Raw genomic sequence first — 12,751 nt, 5'->3', positions numbered from 1 at the left:
TGATCATGATCATTACCATGCGCGTCATCTTCCTGTTCTTCTTCTTCTTCCTGTTCGCCCTATGTTATGTCTTCTATATCATCACTGTTGCCGCTTAACGTGTTTTGCTGTTCAAAAAGTTCTGGCTCGGAATTGCGAGGCCTGAGCGACTAGGAGAGTGAAGGACAGCTGATCCCGACCTCACACGCACACCGAAACTATTTGCCGCAGCTCAAACGACTACTGCTTCTGTATATCTTCGCCGAACCTCTGCACGACTACGGCCATGATTACTGGCGCCGCGATTTGCCATGGGTTTCCACTACACTGACACTCTCGAGAAACATAATTGGGTTGGCGGTGGGGCCTACGCTTATGTCTACCACGTCAGTCCAACTATTGTGGTGAAAACTGTTCGTCCCGACCGAAGTCCTGAGGAGGAGATGGAAGAGCATCCTTTGCTCAAGGATATCGCTTTTTACAAACGTCTTAATGAGCGTCAGGACCGATGTCCAAATATTGTGGATTGTTTTGTCATGCTTCCAGATCATCTTTTTCTATCATATTGTGCGAATAATGCAATCATCTGGCGCTTTCATGAACGCCAGGAGCGAGAAGGTGATCATATTCTTGGGCGTCTTATCCGCGTGAAGGATTACGAGGATCCTGCTCTCATCGCTCGATGGATACAACAACTCACATCTGCCCTTGAATATGTGGAGGAAATGGGTTTCTGTCACAATGATCTAAACACAACCAATTGCCTTCTTGATGGGAACTTCAATTTGAAGCTGACTGATTTCGGTCGCGCCACCACCATTGGGCAGTTTCTAGAATATACCAGTGCTCCATGGGCCATACGATTAACTGCCGGGCCCTTGAAAGGCACTTATGGCCTCTGCTCTGCCAGGACTGAACAGTTCGCCGTTGGGTCAATCCTCTACTTCATGGTATACGGTCACAAACCCTATGAAGACATTAACCTAGATGGGCGGGAATTGGAACACCGATTTGCGGAAATGAAGTTCCCGGAGCTAAACCGCCACAAAATCTTTGATGGTCTCATTTTTGGTTGTTGGTATAATGTCTATCCTACTATGGCTCTGGTAGCATACGATTTCAAGCGCAAAACAAAAGACATTGCATCGATCACAGAATATGAAACTATTGACCGCACAAAGGAGGAAAAAACTTGCGAAGCACTGATCCAAAAAGGAATATTGGGTCCGGAATTGGCGCTTCGCTTTCAGCCACTCTGGCGAAAGTATCTACATGCAGCAAGCAGTATGTTCATTTGGCACTTCCTGATTGATGTGACAAAGAGAATCCGGTTTTGGCTCTGGCCTTGATCGATAATCCGCTGGAACCGAACTTTGCATACTCGGATCGCTATTGAATCGAGGAAGCTGCATCTTCTGGCTTGCACGAGAGAGTTACAATGTGGGCACAGACCTTTGGCATTTTACTCAAGAGAGCGGAGATACGATCTAAGATGCATCAACTCATACCACAACCCATACCACGTGTTCCTTGGAAAGGATGGTTAACGGATATTTTGTGTGCATATATGGTGTTTTGTAGCTCAAATGCGTTTGTACAGTACATTTGGTTTTGCAATACTATTTCATTCCAAACGTTAACCTTCTTCTCTGAGCGGCAGGGGTCAATGGGATCGATGATATTGGCATGGACACTTAATAGGTGCTCTATCTCGATGGGAAGAAAAATTGAAATGGAGCCAGATCTGCCTACCCTCATATCTCCGGTCCCGATTTATTTCTGAAAGACGCCTAAATACTCTGCTTTGGGTTCCTGATTAGAGTGAAGGTATGTCTCATCAGTGAGAATTGGATTGTCATCATCATAGTTTAGAAGGAGACATTTAAAGGATCCTGATTTGTGGTTGGCTTTCCAATAGCGAGATACCAAGCAAAATGGAAGGAATTAAATGGCTGAGGGAAGGCGAGAGACTTGTGGAACCATTTGCGCTTCTACTTGAATTCCGCAAGTGGCCCAAATATCCCATCTACCCCATTTTCGTCTCACAATGGCGATTATATTACTATGTATATACGCAAAAGGAGAAATTTGAAACTGTATTTTAAAAGTCTAGCTGGAGCCAAGCCAAAAAGCTTGACATGGGTCAAATCTATCAGGTTCTAAGGGTAAAAGTAAGCTGCACAGCTATCAAGGCAAAAATATTGAAAAGATCTAACAAATGTACGCTGTAATATCTAGTGATTGGTGCTCCCTACGAAAACCTAGTGAAGGTTTTTTTCCAATAATGCTTGGGATTTCTACTCCGAGTCAATCTCTTGTAGGATGGAGTTGAGTGGCGTGGAAATCTTCGCAGGCTAGGAGACAAACAAAGTACGCTAAGAGGATCAGCAGCCGACTCCTGCAGGCCAAAGTCTAAATTCTGCACTGTTTTACTCCATACTGTGCACAGAGTACTGCGTGCATAGTACATGGACTTTGCTTGAACAGCGGTTGAAGACTGGGTAGACACCCAGGTATCTATCTCCAGCAATTCCAAGGGAGTGCTATGTGTGGCTAGGGGTTGGATCGCATAGGAATCTCACTCTTGATCGATGTTCAACTAAGAAGTCAAATCTAGCCAATGGGGAGCACGGTGCAGCGCCAAGCCAGTGTTTCAGCACCTCCGATTGGCCCACTCGTCGGCCACTCATGGCGAGGGAAAAATCAGACTACCGCGAATTTTCCTCGTGGGGGTTAATATTTTTGTTTTTTCTTTTCAAGCCCACCTCGACACCGCATTCTCTACTCCCCGCTTCCAATTGATGGGCTTCCCCTCCCTTTTTACATTCCCCTAATATTTCAATTGCTTCCTGGCTTCTTTCACTCCACTTTTTGTCTCTCTCGTGCTCCTTCCCACTGATGCTCCGCTAAACATACCGCTGTTTGCTTTCTGTCCCTCGCAGGGCTTCCGACCCCAACAATGCCGCTTCTCAATGCCGCTGGGGACACCAAGAGCTCTATTGTTCAACCCAATGCTGTAAGGGGAGGATGGCTAACTGATTCTTCTGCGGCTCATCCTTCTGGTCCTGCTGCTCGCGGCGTCGTCGCATACACCACGAATAGAGACCTGCCATCCATTGCTTCCCGAACCGCTTATTCTCTCAATGACGGTGCGATCCCCCCAGCGTCTCCTCCGAAAGTTGGTGCGGAGGGAGGCGGGAGCAAGTGGTATGCCCTAGAGTTGGAAGACGGCACTGTCTACCAGGGCTACAGCTTCGGTGCGGACAAGAGCATTGCCGGCGAGTTGGTATTTCAAACCGGCATGGTGGGCTACCCAGAATCGATCACAGACCCTTCCTACCGTGGCCAGATCTTGATCATTACTTTTCCCCTGATAGGCAACTATGGTGTTCCCTCGCGTGAAACGGTCGATGAACTTCTCGGTAAAGAACTACCCAAATATTTCGAGTCCAGTGAGATCCATGTCGCTGGTCTTGTGGTAGCAAACTACTCTGGAGAGGATTACTCCCACTATCTAGCTGAGTCGTCTCTCGGTCAATGGCTGAAGGATCAAGGAGTGCCTGCCATGCATGGCGTCGATACTCGCTCCCTCACCAAGAGAATTCGAGAGAATGGGAGCATGCTTGGCCGCATGCTTTTGCAGAAATCCGATGTCAGCGTTGAAACCCTGAACGGCGACGCACCGAGAAACGGCTTGGCAGCAGCAGCTGTTGATGACGAAGAAGGATCTGATCTTTGGAGAGCATCATTTGAGAGGATTGAATGGGCGGACCCTAATAAGAGGAACCTTGTTAACGATGGTGAGATTAACACGCTGCCAAACTGTGGCATAAGGCTTCGTCCTCTGACTTGGCTTTTGCTGCAGTGTCTATCAGGAATCCCCGTTTGTTCTCACCACCAACAGATTCGACGCTTTCTCACCCTTCTGGTCGCCCGATTAGAGTCCTGTGTGTTGACGTTGGTATGAAATACAACCAACTAAGGTGCCTTCTCTCTCGCGGCGTCGAAGTGCTGGTCGTCCCCTGGGATTACGATTTTCCCAGCTTGGCCGGAAAGGAATATGACGGCCTGTTCCTTTCCAACGGCCCAGGCAATCCCGCTACGCTTTCCAAAACAGTGGAGAATATTAGAATTGCTACCGAGGACTCCCGGACTCCGATCTTTGGTATTTGTCTCGGACACCAATTACTTGCACGTGCTGCTGGTGCATCCACCATTAAGATGAAATTTGGTAACCGCGGTGCAAACATCCCTTGTACCAGTCTTATATCTGGTCGCTGCTACATTACCTCTCAAAACCACGGATATGCAGTTGATTCCATGACTTTGCCAGAGGGCTGGGAGGAACTCTTCGTCAATGCTAATGATGGGAGCAATGAAGGCATCAGACACGTTACCCGCCCATTTTTTAGCGTCCAATTCCATCCGGAGAGCGCTCCAGGACCCCAGGACACAGAGTTCTTATTCGATGTTTTCATCGATGCTATTAAGAGAAGCATGATATCGACTAGTGCCCTAGCAGAGCCTGTTAGCTTCCCTGGCGCCACTGCTGAAGAGAATGAGCTTAGAAGCCCAAGAGTCAACGTTAAGAAAGTTTTAATCCTCGGTAGCGGTGGTCTCAGTATCGGACAGGCTGGAGAGTTTGACTATTCTGGAAGTCAAGCCATAAAGGCCTTGAAGGAAGAAGGAATCTACACCATCCTCATCAATCCTAATATCGCGACGATCCAAACTTCCAAGGGCCTGGCGGATAAGGTCTACTTCTTGCCTGTCAACGCGGACTTTGTCCGCAAGGTTATCAAGCACGAACGGCCAGATGCCATCTACGTAACATTCGGCGGCCAAACTGCTCTCCAGGTTGGCATTCAACTCAAAGAGGAGTTCGAAAAACTTGGCATTCGTGTTCTCGGTACTCCGATAGACACTATCATCACCACAGAAGACCGTGAGCTCTTCGCGAGAAGCATGGAATCAATCGGCGAGAAGTGCGCCAAATCCGCCTCTGCTTCCACACTCGAGGAAGCGATGGAGGTTGTAAAGGATATCGGATTCCCTGTCATCGTCCGTGCTGCATACGCTCTTGGTGGGCTTGGAAGCGGTTTCGCTGAGGATCCTGACCAACTGCGGGAGCTGTGCATGAAAGCCTTCGCTGCAAGCCCTCAGGTTCTCATTGAGAGGAGTATGAAAGGTTGGAAAGAGATTGAATACGAAGTGGTCCGCGACGCTCGTGATAACTGTATCACAGTGTGTAACATGGAGAATTTTGACCCACTTGGTATCCATACTGGTGATTCTATTGTCGTTGCCCCATCGCAAACTCTCTCCGATGAGGACTATAATATGCTTCGGACAACTGCTGTCAATGTCATCCGCCATTTGGGTGTCGTTGGTGAATGCAACATACAATATGCATTGAACCCATTTTCAAGAGAATATTGCATCATTGAGGTCAATGCTCGACTATCAAGATCATCTGCACTCGCATCCAAAGCAACAGGCTATCCCCTCGCTTTCGTCGCAGCTAAACTTGGCCTGGGAATCCCACTGAACGAGATCTCGAACTCAGTCACCAAAGTCACCTGTGCTTGCTTCGAGCCTTCTCTTGATTATGTTGTCGTTAAGATTCCACGCTGGGATCTCAAGAAGTTCACCCGTGTCTCCACCCAGCTGGGGTCTTCCATGAAGAGTGTTGGGGAAGTCATGAGCATTGGACGGACTTTCGAAGAGGCCATACAGAAAGCGATCCGTTCTGTCGACTTCCACAATGTCGGATTCAATGAGACAAACGCGCTTATGTCTATTAAAGCTGAGCTCCAAACACCATCCGATCAGCGACTGTTCGCGATCGCCAACGCTATGCATTCGGGGTACTCAGTCGACGATATCTGGGAATTGACAAAAATTGACAAGTGGTTCCTCCGTAAATTGAAAGGCCTCAGCGATTTTGGCAAATTTATGTCTGGCTACAATGCCACGACCGCACCCGTTTCTCTCATTCGACAGGCGAAGCAGCTCGGTTTTTCTGATCGTCAACTTTCGAAGTTTTTGAGCTCCAATGAGCTGGCTATCAGGCGGTTGAGAGTGGAAGCAGGCATTGTTCCGGTAGTTAAACAAATTGATACGGTTGCCGCTGAATTTCCAGCATTCACAAACTATTTATACCTGACATACAACGGTTCAGAGCATGATGTGGACTTTAACGACCAAGGTGCTATGGTTCTTGGTTCTGGCGTCTACAGAATTGGCTCCTCTGTCGAGTTTGATTGGTGTTCTGTGCGAACCATTCGAACTCTTCGAGAGCAAGGGTATAAGACAGTCATGGTCAATGTAAGTAGCGGCGCGTCGCGTTCATCCCCTTTTCAGAGCAACACCCTTTTATTGGACAAACCCGCCTTTCACCTCCCCCTTCCCCCATTTTCCCACCTCGACAATTGTCTTTTCCCTCATCTTCCCACGACTTCACAATCTCCTAGATTTCCCAAAGCTCTCAAGATTTCCCGAAGACTTTTCAAGGTCCTCTGCTGCTCTGCCTCCACCAGTTTGGTTCCTGGTTGCTCTGGAGACAATTCGATTGCTATGGCTTCTCCTGTGTTCTTTGCTTCAACGGCATTCAAGCTCATCATGCCTGTTGCTTGGAAATGCCTCTGCGATATCCGTCCACGCTTCAAACATCCTCTATTAGCCAGATTCTTAGATACCCAGGAAGAGTTGGAGGCAACTGCTGAAGGGATCTCTCTCTCCTTCGCCTCCGGCCTCTTTGATGTGCTGAAAACCTCAAACTCCCCACGCTTTGAGTATTTTCAGTCTCTCACTCCCAACCCCCTCCTCTCCTGGGGAATCTACGCTATTACCATGGAGAAATCCATGAAAGCGCCCTCGACTTTACATTGGGTCTGCAACTTACATTGGCACCCCCGCCTAATTTGAGGTACGCAGTCGCCGTAAGAATTACAATGATGGCGTGGGTCTTCCCATTTTTGTCAATGCTGCCTTGGATGATCTTTCCTTTCCAACCAGGAATTGGCTGGAGAAGCATGACAAAATTGTAAAGCGTCTTCTTAAATTCAAGGAGCACATCAACCCCTTTATTTGCAAACCCTGCAACGTTGGCTTTCTCAATAAGAACAACCTTACCCATCCTGAAAAAACCGATCGGCATCAGAGGAACCTCGAGAAGCAGATAGCTATGAGCAACCTTACTCTTGAAAATGTCGACTGTGTTCAAAATACCCCTGAAACCCCCAATTTGCCCCGTGAAAAGCGCAACTATTTTCAGATAACCCCTGTCAAGTCTAAAGAAAAGAACAGCTATCATCAAACAAACATTAAAGAGTACATTGCTAATTAGAATAACTGTCAAGTTTAACCCCGAGACGGTGAGCACTGATTATGATGAAGCGGATAGGTTGTATTTTGAGAATATCAACCTGGAAACCGTCTTGGATATCTACCAGCTTGAATCTTCAAGCGGCGTTATCATATCGATGGGCGGACAGACACCGAACAACATTGCCCTTCCTTTATACCGGCTCAATGTAAATATCCTTGGCACATCTCCAGAGATGATTGATACGGCGGAGAATCGATACAAGTTTTCGCGACTCCTTGATCATATTGATGTCGACCAGCCTGCTTGGAAAGAACTTACAAGTATAGAGGAGGCTACCGCATTCTGTGCGAAGGTCGGATACCCAGTGTTGGTGCGACCTTCCTACGTGCTTTCAGGTGCTGCCATGAACACAGTTTATTCGTTGGACGATCTTGCAAACTATCTCAACCAGGCTGCTGAGGTCTCACGCGAGCACCCCGTAGTCATTACCAAATATATAGAGAACGCCAAGGAAATTGAAATGGACGCGGTTGCGAGGAATGGTGTTTTGGTCGGTCATTTTATTTCAGAACATGTTGAGAATGCTGGTGTGCATTCCGGTGATGCTACTTTGATTCTTCCGCCCCAGGACCTGGACCCGGAGACCGTCAGACGGATCGAGGAGGCGACTCGCAAGATCGGCAATGCTCTAAATGTCACTGGACCTTTCAACATCCAGTTCATTGCCAAGGATAACGACATTAAAGTCATCGAGTGCAATGTGAGGGCATCTAGGTCCTTCCCATTCGTTTCCAAGGTTATGGGCGTTGACTTGATCGAAATGGCAACGATGGCGATGATCGGCAAGCCCTTCGCTGAGTATCCGCCTGTCACCATTCCCAAGAAATATGTCGGAGTCAAAGTTCCCCAGTTCTCATTCTCTCGCCTTTCTGGTGCCGACCCTGTGCTCGGCGTGGAGATGGCCTCCACTGGCGAAGTTGCATGCTTCGGTCGTGACAGATACGAGGCTTATCTCAAAGCTCTGATTTCAACTGGCTTCAAGCTCCCGAACAAAAACGTCCTCTTCTCCATCGGCTCTTTCAAGGAGAAGGTTGAGATGTTGCCATCTATCAGAAAGCTGCACGCGCTTGGCTACAATCTTTTTGCGACAGCTGGTACTGCGGACTATCTCAAGGAGCATGGACTTCCCGTCAAGTACCTCGATGTTCTTGCGGGAGAGGAGGAGGACCTCAAGTCGGAATATTCTCTTACGCAACATTTGGCTAATAATTTGATTGATCTCTACATCAATCTTCCCTCCAGCAATAGGTTCCGACGGCCTGCAAACTACATGAGCAAGGGATATCGAACACGTCGAATGGCTGTCGACTACCAGACTCCGCTGGTTACCAACGTTAAAAACGCGAAGCTCCTGATTGAAGCGATTGCACGCCATTACTCTATGAACGTGATGAGTATCGATTGCCAAACAAGCTATCGAGCAGTTATTCTCCCCGGCCTCATCAACGTCGCAGCATTCGTGCCGGGACTCGCTAACCCTGATTCTCCAGATTTCCAGGTGGTGACCAAGGCTTCCATCGCTAATGGTTTCAGCATGGTCCGCATCATGCCAGTGGGTGTAGATAGCTTCGTTACTGACTCCCAGGCACTCAGGACGGCCCAACATAATTCGTCTAAGGGCTCGTACTGCGATTTCAATCTATCGGTCACGGCAACATCTACTAATTCAGAGAAAGTTGGCCTAATCACCAGCGAAGTCGGTTCGTTGTTTATCCCATTCAATCACCTTGCGGGCAACATCAACAAGGTTGCAACGGTTACCTCGCACTTTGCTTCGTGGCCGACCAATAAACCTATAATCACCGATGCCAAAGCAACAGATTTGGCGTCAATTTTACTCCTTGCCAGCCTCCACAATCGCAATATCCATGTCATGAGTGTTACTAGCAAAGAGGACATCGGCCTAATTGCACTTAGCAAGGAGAAGGGCCTGAAAGTGACATGCGATGTCGCGATCTACTCTCTTTTCCTGTCTACAGATGATTTCCCCGGTTGTGCCTGCCTACCTTCGAAGAAAGATCAAGAAGCGCTTTGGGAACACTTGGATTCTATCGACATATTTTCCATTGGCAGTCTTCCATACCAGGTTGCCGGTAAAAATGCCTCTCCCGCAGTTGGAATCCAAGACGCGCTTCCCCTCCTTTTCACAGCAGTTTCTGACAAGCGATTAACGGTTGACGATATCACCTCCAGACTCCACGATAACCCGAAAAGGGTTTTCGAACTCCATGACCAGCCAGATGCCTCCGTGGAGATTGAGTTTGACAGGCCATATGTGTTCCAAGGCCATGATGTCTGGTCACCATTTGCTGGTACTACTCTGAAGGCATCTGTCCGACGAGTTACATTCCAAGGCAAGACGTCATGCTTGGACGGTAAAATGATACCAGACGCGCCGAAGGGCACTGATATGTCCGCTCACCGGTTAACGCCACCGCCTCAAGGATCTCCCGCTGTTAAGGATATTCTTCCCACATCTCCACGGCCGGAAAGCGCTCTTGGGAGACGGTTGTCTTTCTCGGCCACACCACTCCAGCGCCCAACAAGATTCAAACCTAATGCCCCTGATGGATACGCTCCATCTGCCTCGGGAGACGAGTTCGTGACTGTTGCTCCAATGTACCCATATCCGTCCCAGGTTTCCCCTTCGTTGCAACAGCTGCTTTCGCAATCGTCTTTCAAACAGAAACATATCCTATCTGTCGGTCAGTTCACTCGCACTGATCTACATCTCCTATTCACGGTTGCGCAGGAGATGCGACTAGGCGTCCAACGCCATGGCATTCTCGACATCTTGAAAGGCCGCGTCCTTACAACACTCTTCTTCGAGCCCTCTACTCGTACATCCGCCTCGTTCGATGCCGCTATGCAACGACTGGGCGGCAGAACCATTCCAGTTTCCACCGAGCATTCTTCTACTCAAAAAGGCGAAACCCTCCAGGACACTGTCCGCACCTTGGGCTGTTACAGCGATGCAATCGTCCTTCGGCACCCAGATGACAGCAGTGCTGCCACCGCTGCCAAATTTTCCCCGGTCCCCATCATCAACGCCGGAAACGGAGCCGTGGAACACCCCACCCAAGCATTTCTCGATCTCTTCACCATCCGCGAGGAGCTCGGCACCGTCAATGACATCACAATCACTTTCACTGGTGATTTGAAATATGGCCGCACCGTGCACTCCCTCGTAAAGCTGCTCCAATTCTACGAAGTGCGCATTCAGCTCGTGTCTCCCAAGGCGCTTGCTATCCCTGAGGAGGTCCGCCAACAGCTCGTCTTATCCGGTCAGCTTATTCTCGAGTCGACGGAGCTTACACCGGAAATCATCGCACGGTCGGATGTGCTTTACTGTACGCGCGTGCAGAAAGAGCGCTTCAAGGACTCGAACGAGTATGAGCAGTTGAAGAACGTGTTCGTCATCGATAACACGGTGCTTAAGCATGCGAAGAGCCAGATGATTGTTATGCACCCCCTGCCGCGCAACCAGGAGGTATGTGAGGAGGTTGACTTTGACCAGCGCGCGGCTTATTTCAGACAGGTGAGTTTCTATCCTTATTAGATATTGTTTTATTCCCCCCCCCCCCCCCAAATCCAGATCCTGCGCGTTTACTAACCGCTTGTGCCTTTGCTTTTACTGTTACAGATGAAATATGGGCTTTACTGCCGCATGGCATTACTCGCATTGGTCATGGCATCGTGATAAGGGGTTCAAATGACCGTTTGGTTACAGGCTGGTTTTCATGCACCTTCTCGACTTATCTCCAAAGGGGAAATACCGGCCGAGATATGTAGTTGTTTACTTTTTTTTGTTGGCGAATCTGCCCAAAAGTTTTTCTGTTATTATTTCCTCCCACTTATTTCAGACTATTTTTATTTCCTTTTTCAGTTGCTTTCTTTTTTCAGCGCGAAGACAACCTTAGCAATGCAGAGCAGACACTTGAATACATAAATAGGAGTCGTAGATTCCCGTTATATGATTACGGTATGGTGTATTTGTTACTTCCTTTTCTGCTAATTTTTGTGGATTATGTTGCTCATGTATTTTATGATTTTTTCGTGACGTGTTTATGTTCGATGGCATTTCTTTCTGCTTCCCTTCCTTAGTACTCACTTTCTTTTGCTTTGCTTCGTTTTCTTTCCCCTCTCCTGTGCTCGCTGTCTTTTCCTTTGGGATGCATTTGCCCGGCGCCTGTTGACATTTGTCTAATGATTTCTTTGTGTTGATTTGATTGGGTTGTTTCCTTGCAAAATAGATGTTAAGAGCGGTTAGAGCGCACATTTTTTGTATAGCTACCCGCCATTCAAGCCTTGCGACCTAACAATGAAATAGTCCCCCCGTTCCATGCGCATTGACAATATTGGTTTGTTTTCCTTTTCTTTTTCATGGGGGAACATTCCACTGTAGGTCTCGAGCTGTGACCACACCCACTTCCACCTCGAGCTGATGTCACCATGACCATTGAGCTGCTGTATTAGCAATAACTATATCACCATATCTCATCTAGCCTAGGGTGAGAAGGCGTAGCAATGCTCGGTTCATTAAGCGCAGAAAATATCCTTGCCATGAATAGAGCACACGGATCCGTCTTGTTTTTATTCTAGCCTAATATTTCTTTTCTTTGCTCCATCCGTTCCAAACCAGGAATACCTTTGTTATTGCTAATAAAGATAACTATCAAAGCAAGTGACAAGCAATAGTTATTTAGGCAAAATATATCCTCTCAGATATACCATCACAAGGGCGAATTGAAACTCTCTTGGTTGTCTTTCTAAGACGCCATCGATCTCTTTGTTGGCATTTCCAAACAAACCCATCTTAGCTACTTTTCTTTCCCCGCTGTCCCTCATGGCTGCGCCCACTGGGGACTTGCAAGGCTTAAGGTGTCGTTCACCGGCCTGGCATCAGCCACCCAACAGGCAAACAACTGGCAGAGACCATCCCCCGTCGCGCAGCCAGTAGTCTGAACGATTGTGCTTGATGCATGCATAATCTGGCCAGGGCCGCTCCACACTTGACTGGCTCCGGTGTCAACACACATAAAGGATTTTGCCGCCATCCTGTTTCAGGTTTCGCCCTTCTGCGCAGCGAAATCCTTGGCCAAGCTAATCACATTCCGTTTCTGATCTTGCTGGCATATCAGTTGAAACTTTCGTGCCTGCACGACTATCGCCCAGGAACGGGCGACCATTCGCCCAATCTGCATGGCCGTGAGTTACAAACAGTGCTGTGTGTTACAGCGTGCGGAACTTTGGTTCGCACGGCTCTTGCTTGGTTATGCCCCGGTATTTCAAGCAGAACAAACCATTCAATATTGGAATTGCCCGGCTGCGACCTTCGCGGGGACGCTAGTCTGAAATACTCGCCCGGCGGTTTGTTGATGA

General features: G+C 48.2%; 2 protein-coding genes across 2 annotated transcripts; both read left to right on the top strand.

Moving 5' to 3' along the window:
- Nucleotides 1-290: 290 nt before the first annotated feature.
- HCBG_06253 (protein kinase) lies at nucleotides 291-1,375 on the top strand (the record flags this gene model as incomplete). The annotated part of the gene is made up of 2 exons (XM_045433302.1): nucleotides 291-1,263; nucleotides 1,302-1,375. 2 exons carry the CDS (start codon nucleotides 291-293, stop codon nucleotides 1,373-1,375), a joined length of 1,047 nt encoding a protein of 348 aa, XP_045285615.1.
- Nucleotides 1,376-2,938: 1,563 nt separating this feature from the next.
- Nucleotides 2,939-11,640, top strand: HCBG_06252 (carbamoyl-phosphate synthase; the record flags this gene model as incomplete). The annotated part of the gene is made up of 4 exons (XM_045433301.1): nucleotides 2,939-3,779; nucleotides 3,845-6,870; nucleotides 7,341-10,907; nucleotides 11,013-11,640. 4 exons carry the CDS (start codon nucleotides 2,939-2,941, stop codon nucleotides 11,067-11,069), a joined length of 7,491 nt encoding a protein of 2,496 aa, XP_045285614.1.
- Between the last annotated feature and the right edge of the window lie 1,111 nt (nucleotides 11,641-12,751).

The sequence above is a fragment of the Histoplasma capsulatum genome (genome assembly GCF_000150115.1).
Source record: "Histoplasma capsulatum G186AR genomic scaffold supercont2.9, whole genome shotgun sequence".
Taxonomy (NCBI): Eukaryota; Fungi; Ascomycota; class Eurotiomycetes; order Onygenales; family Ajellomycetaceae; genus Histoplasma; species Histoplasma capsulatum.
Note: the sequence above shows the minus strand (reverse complement) of the source record. Positions and strands in the feature narration are given on the sequence as shown.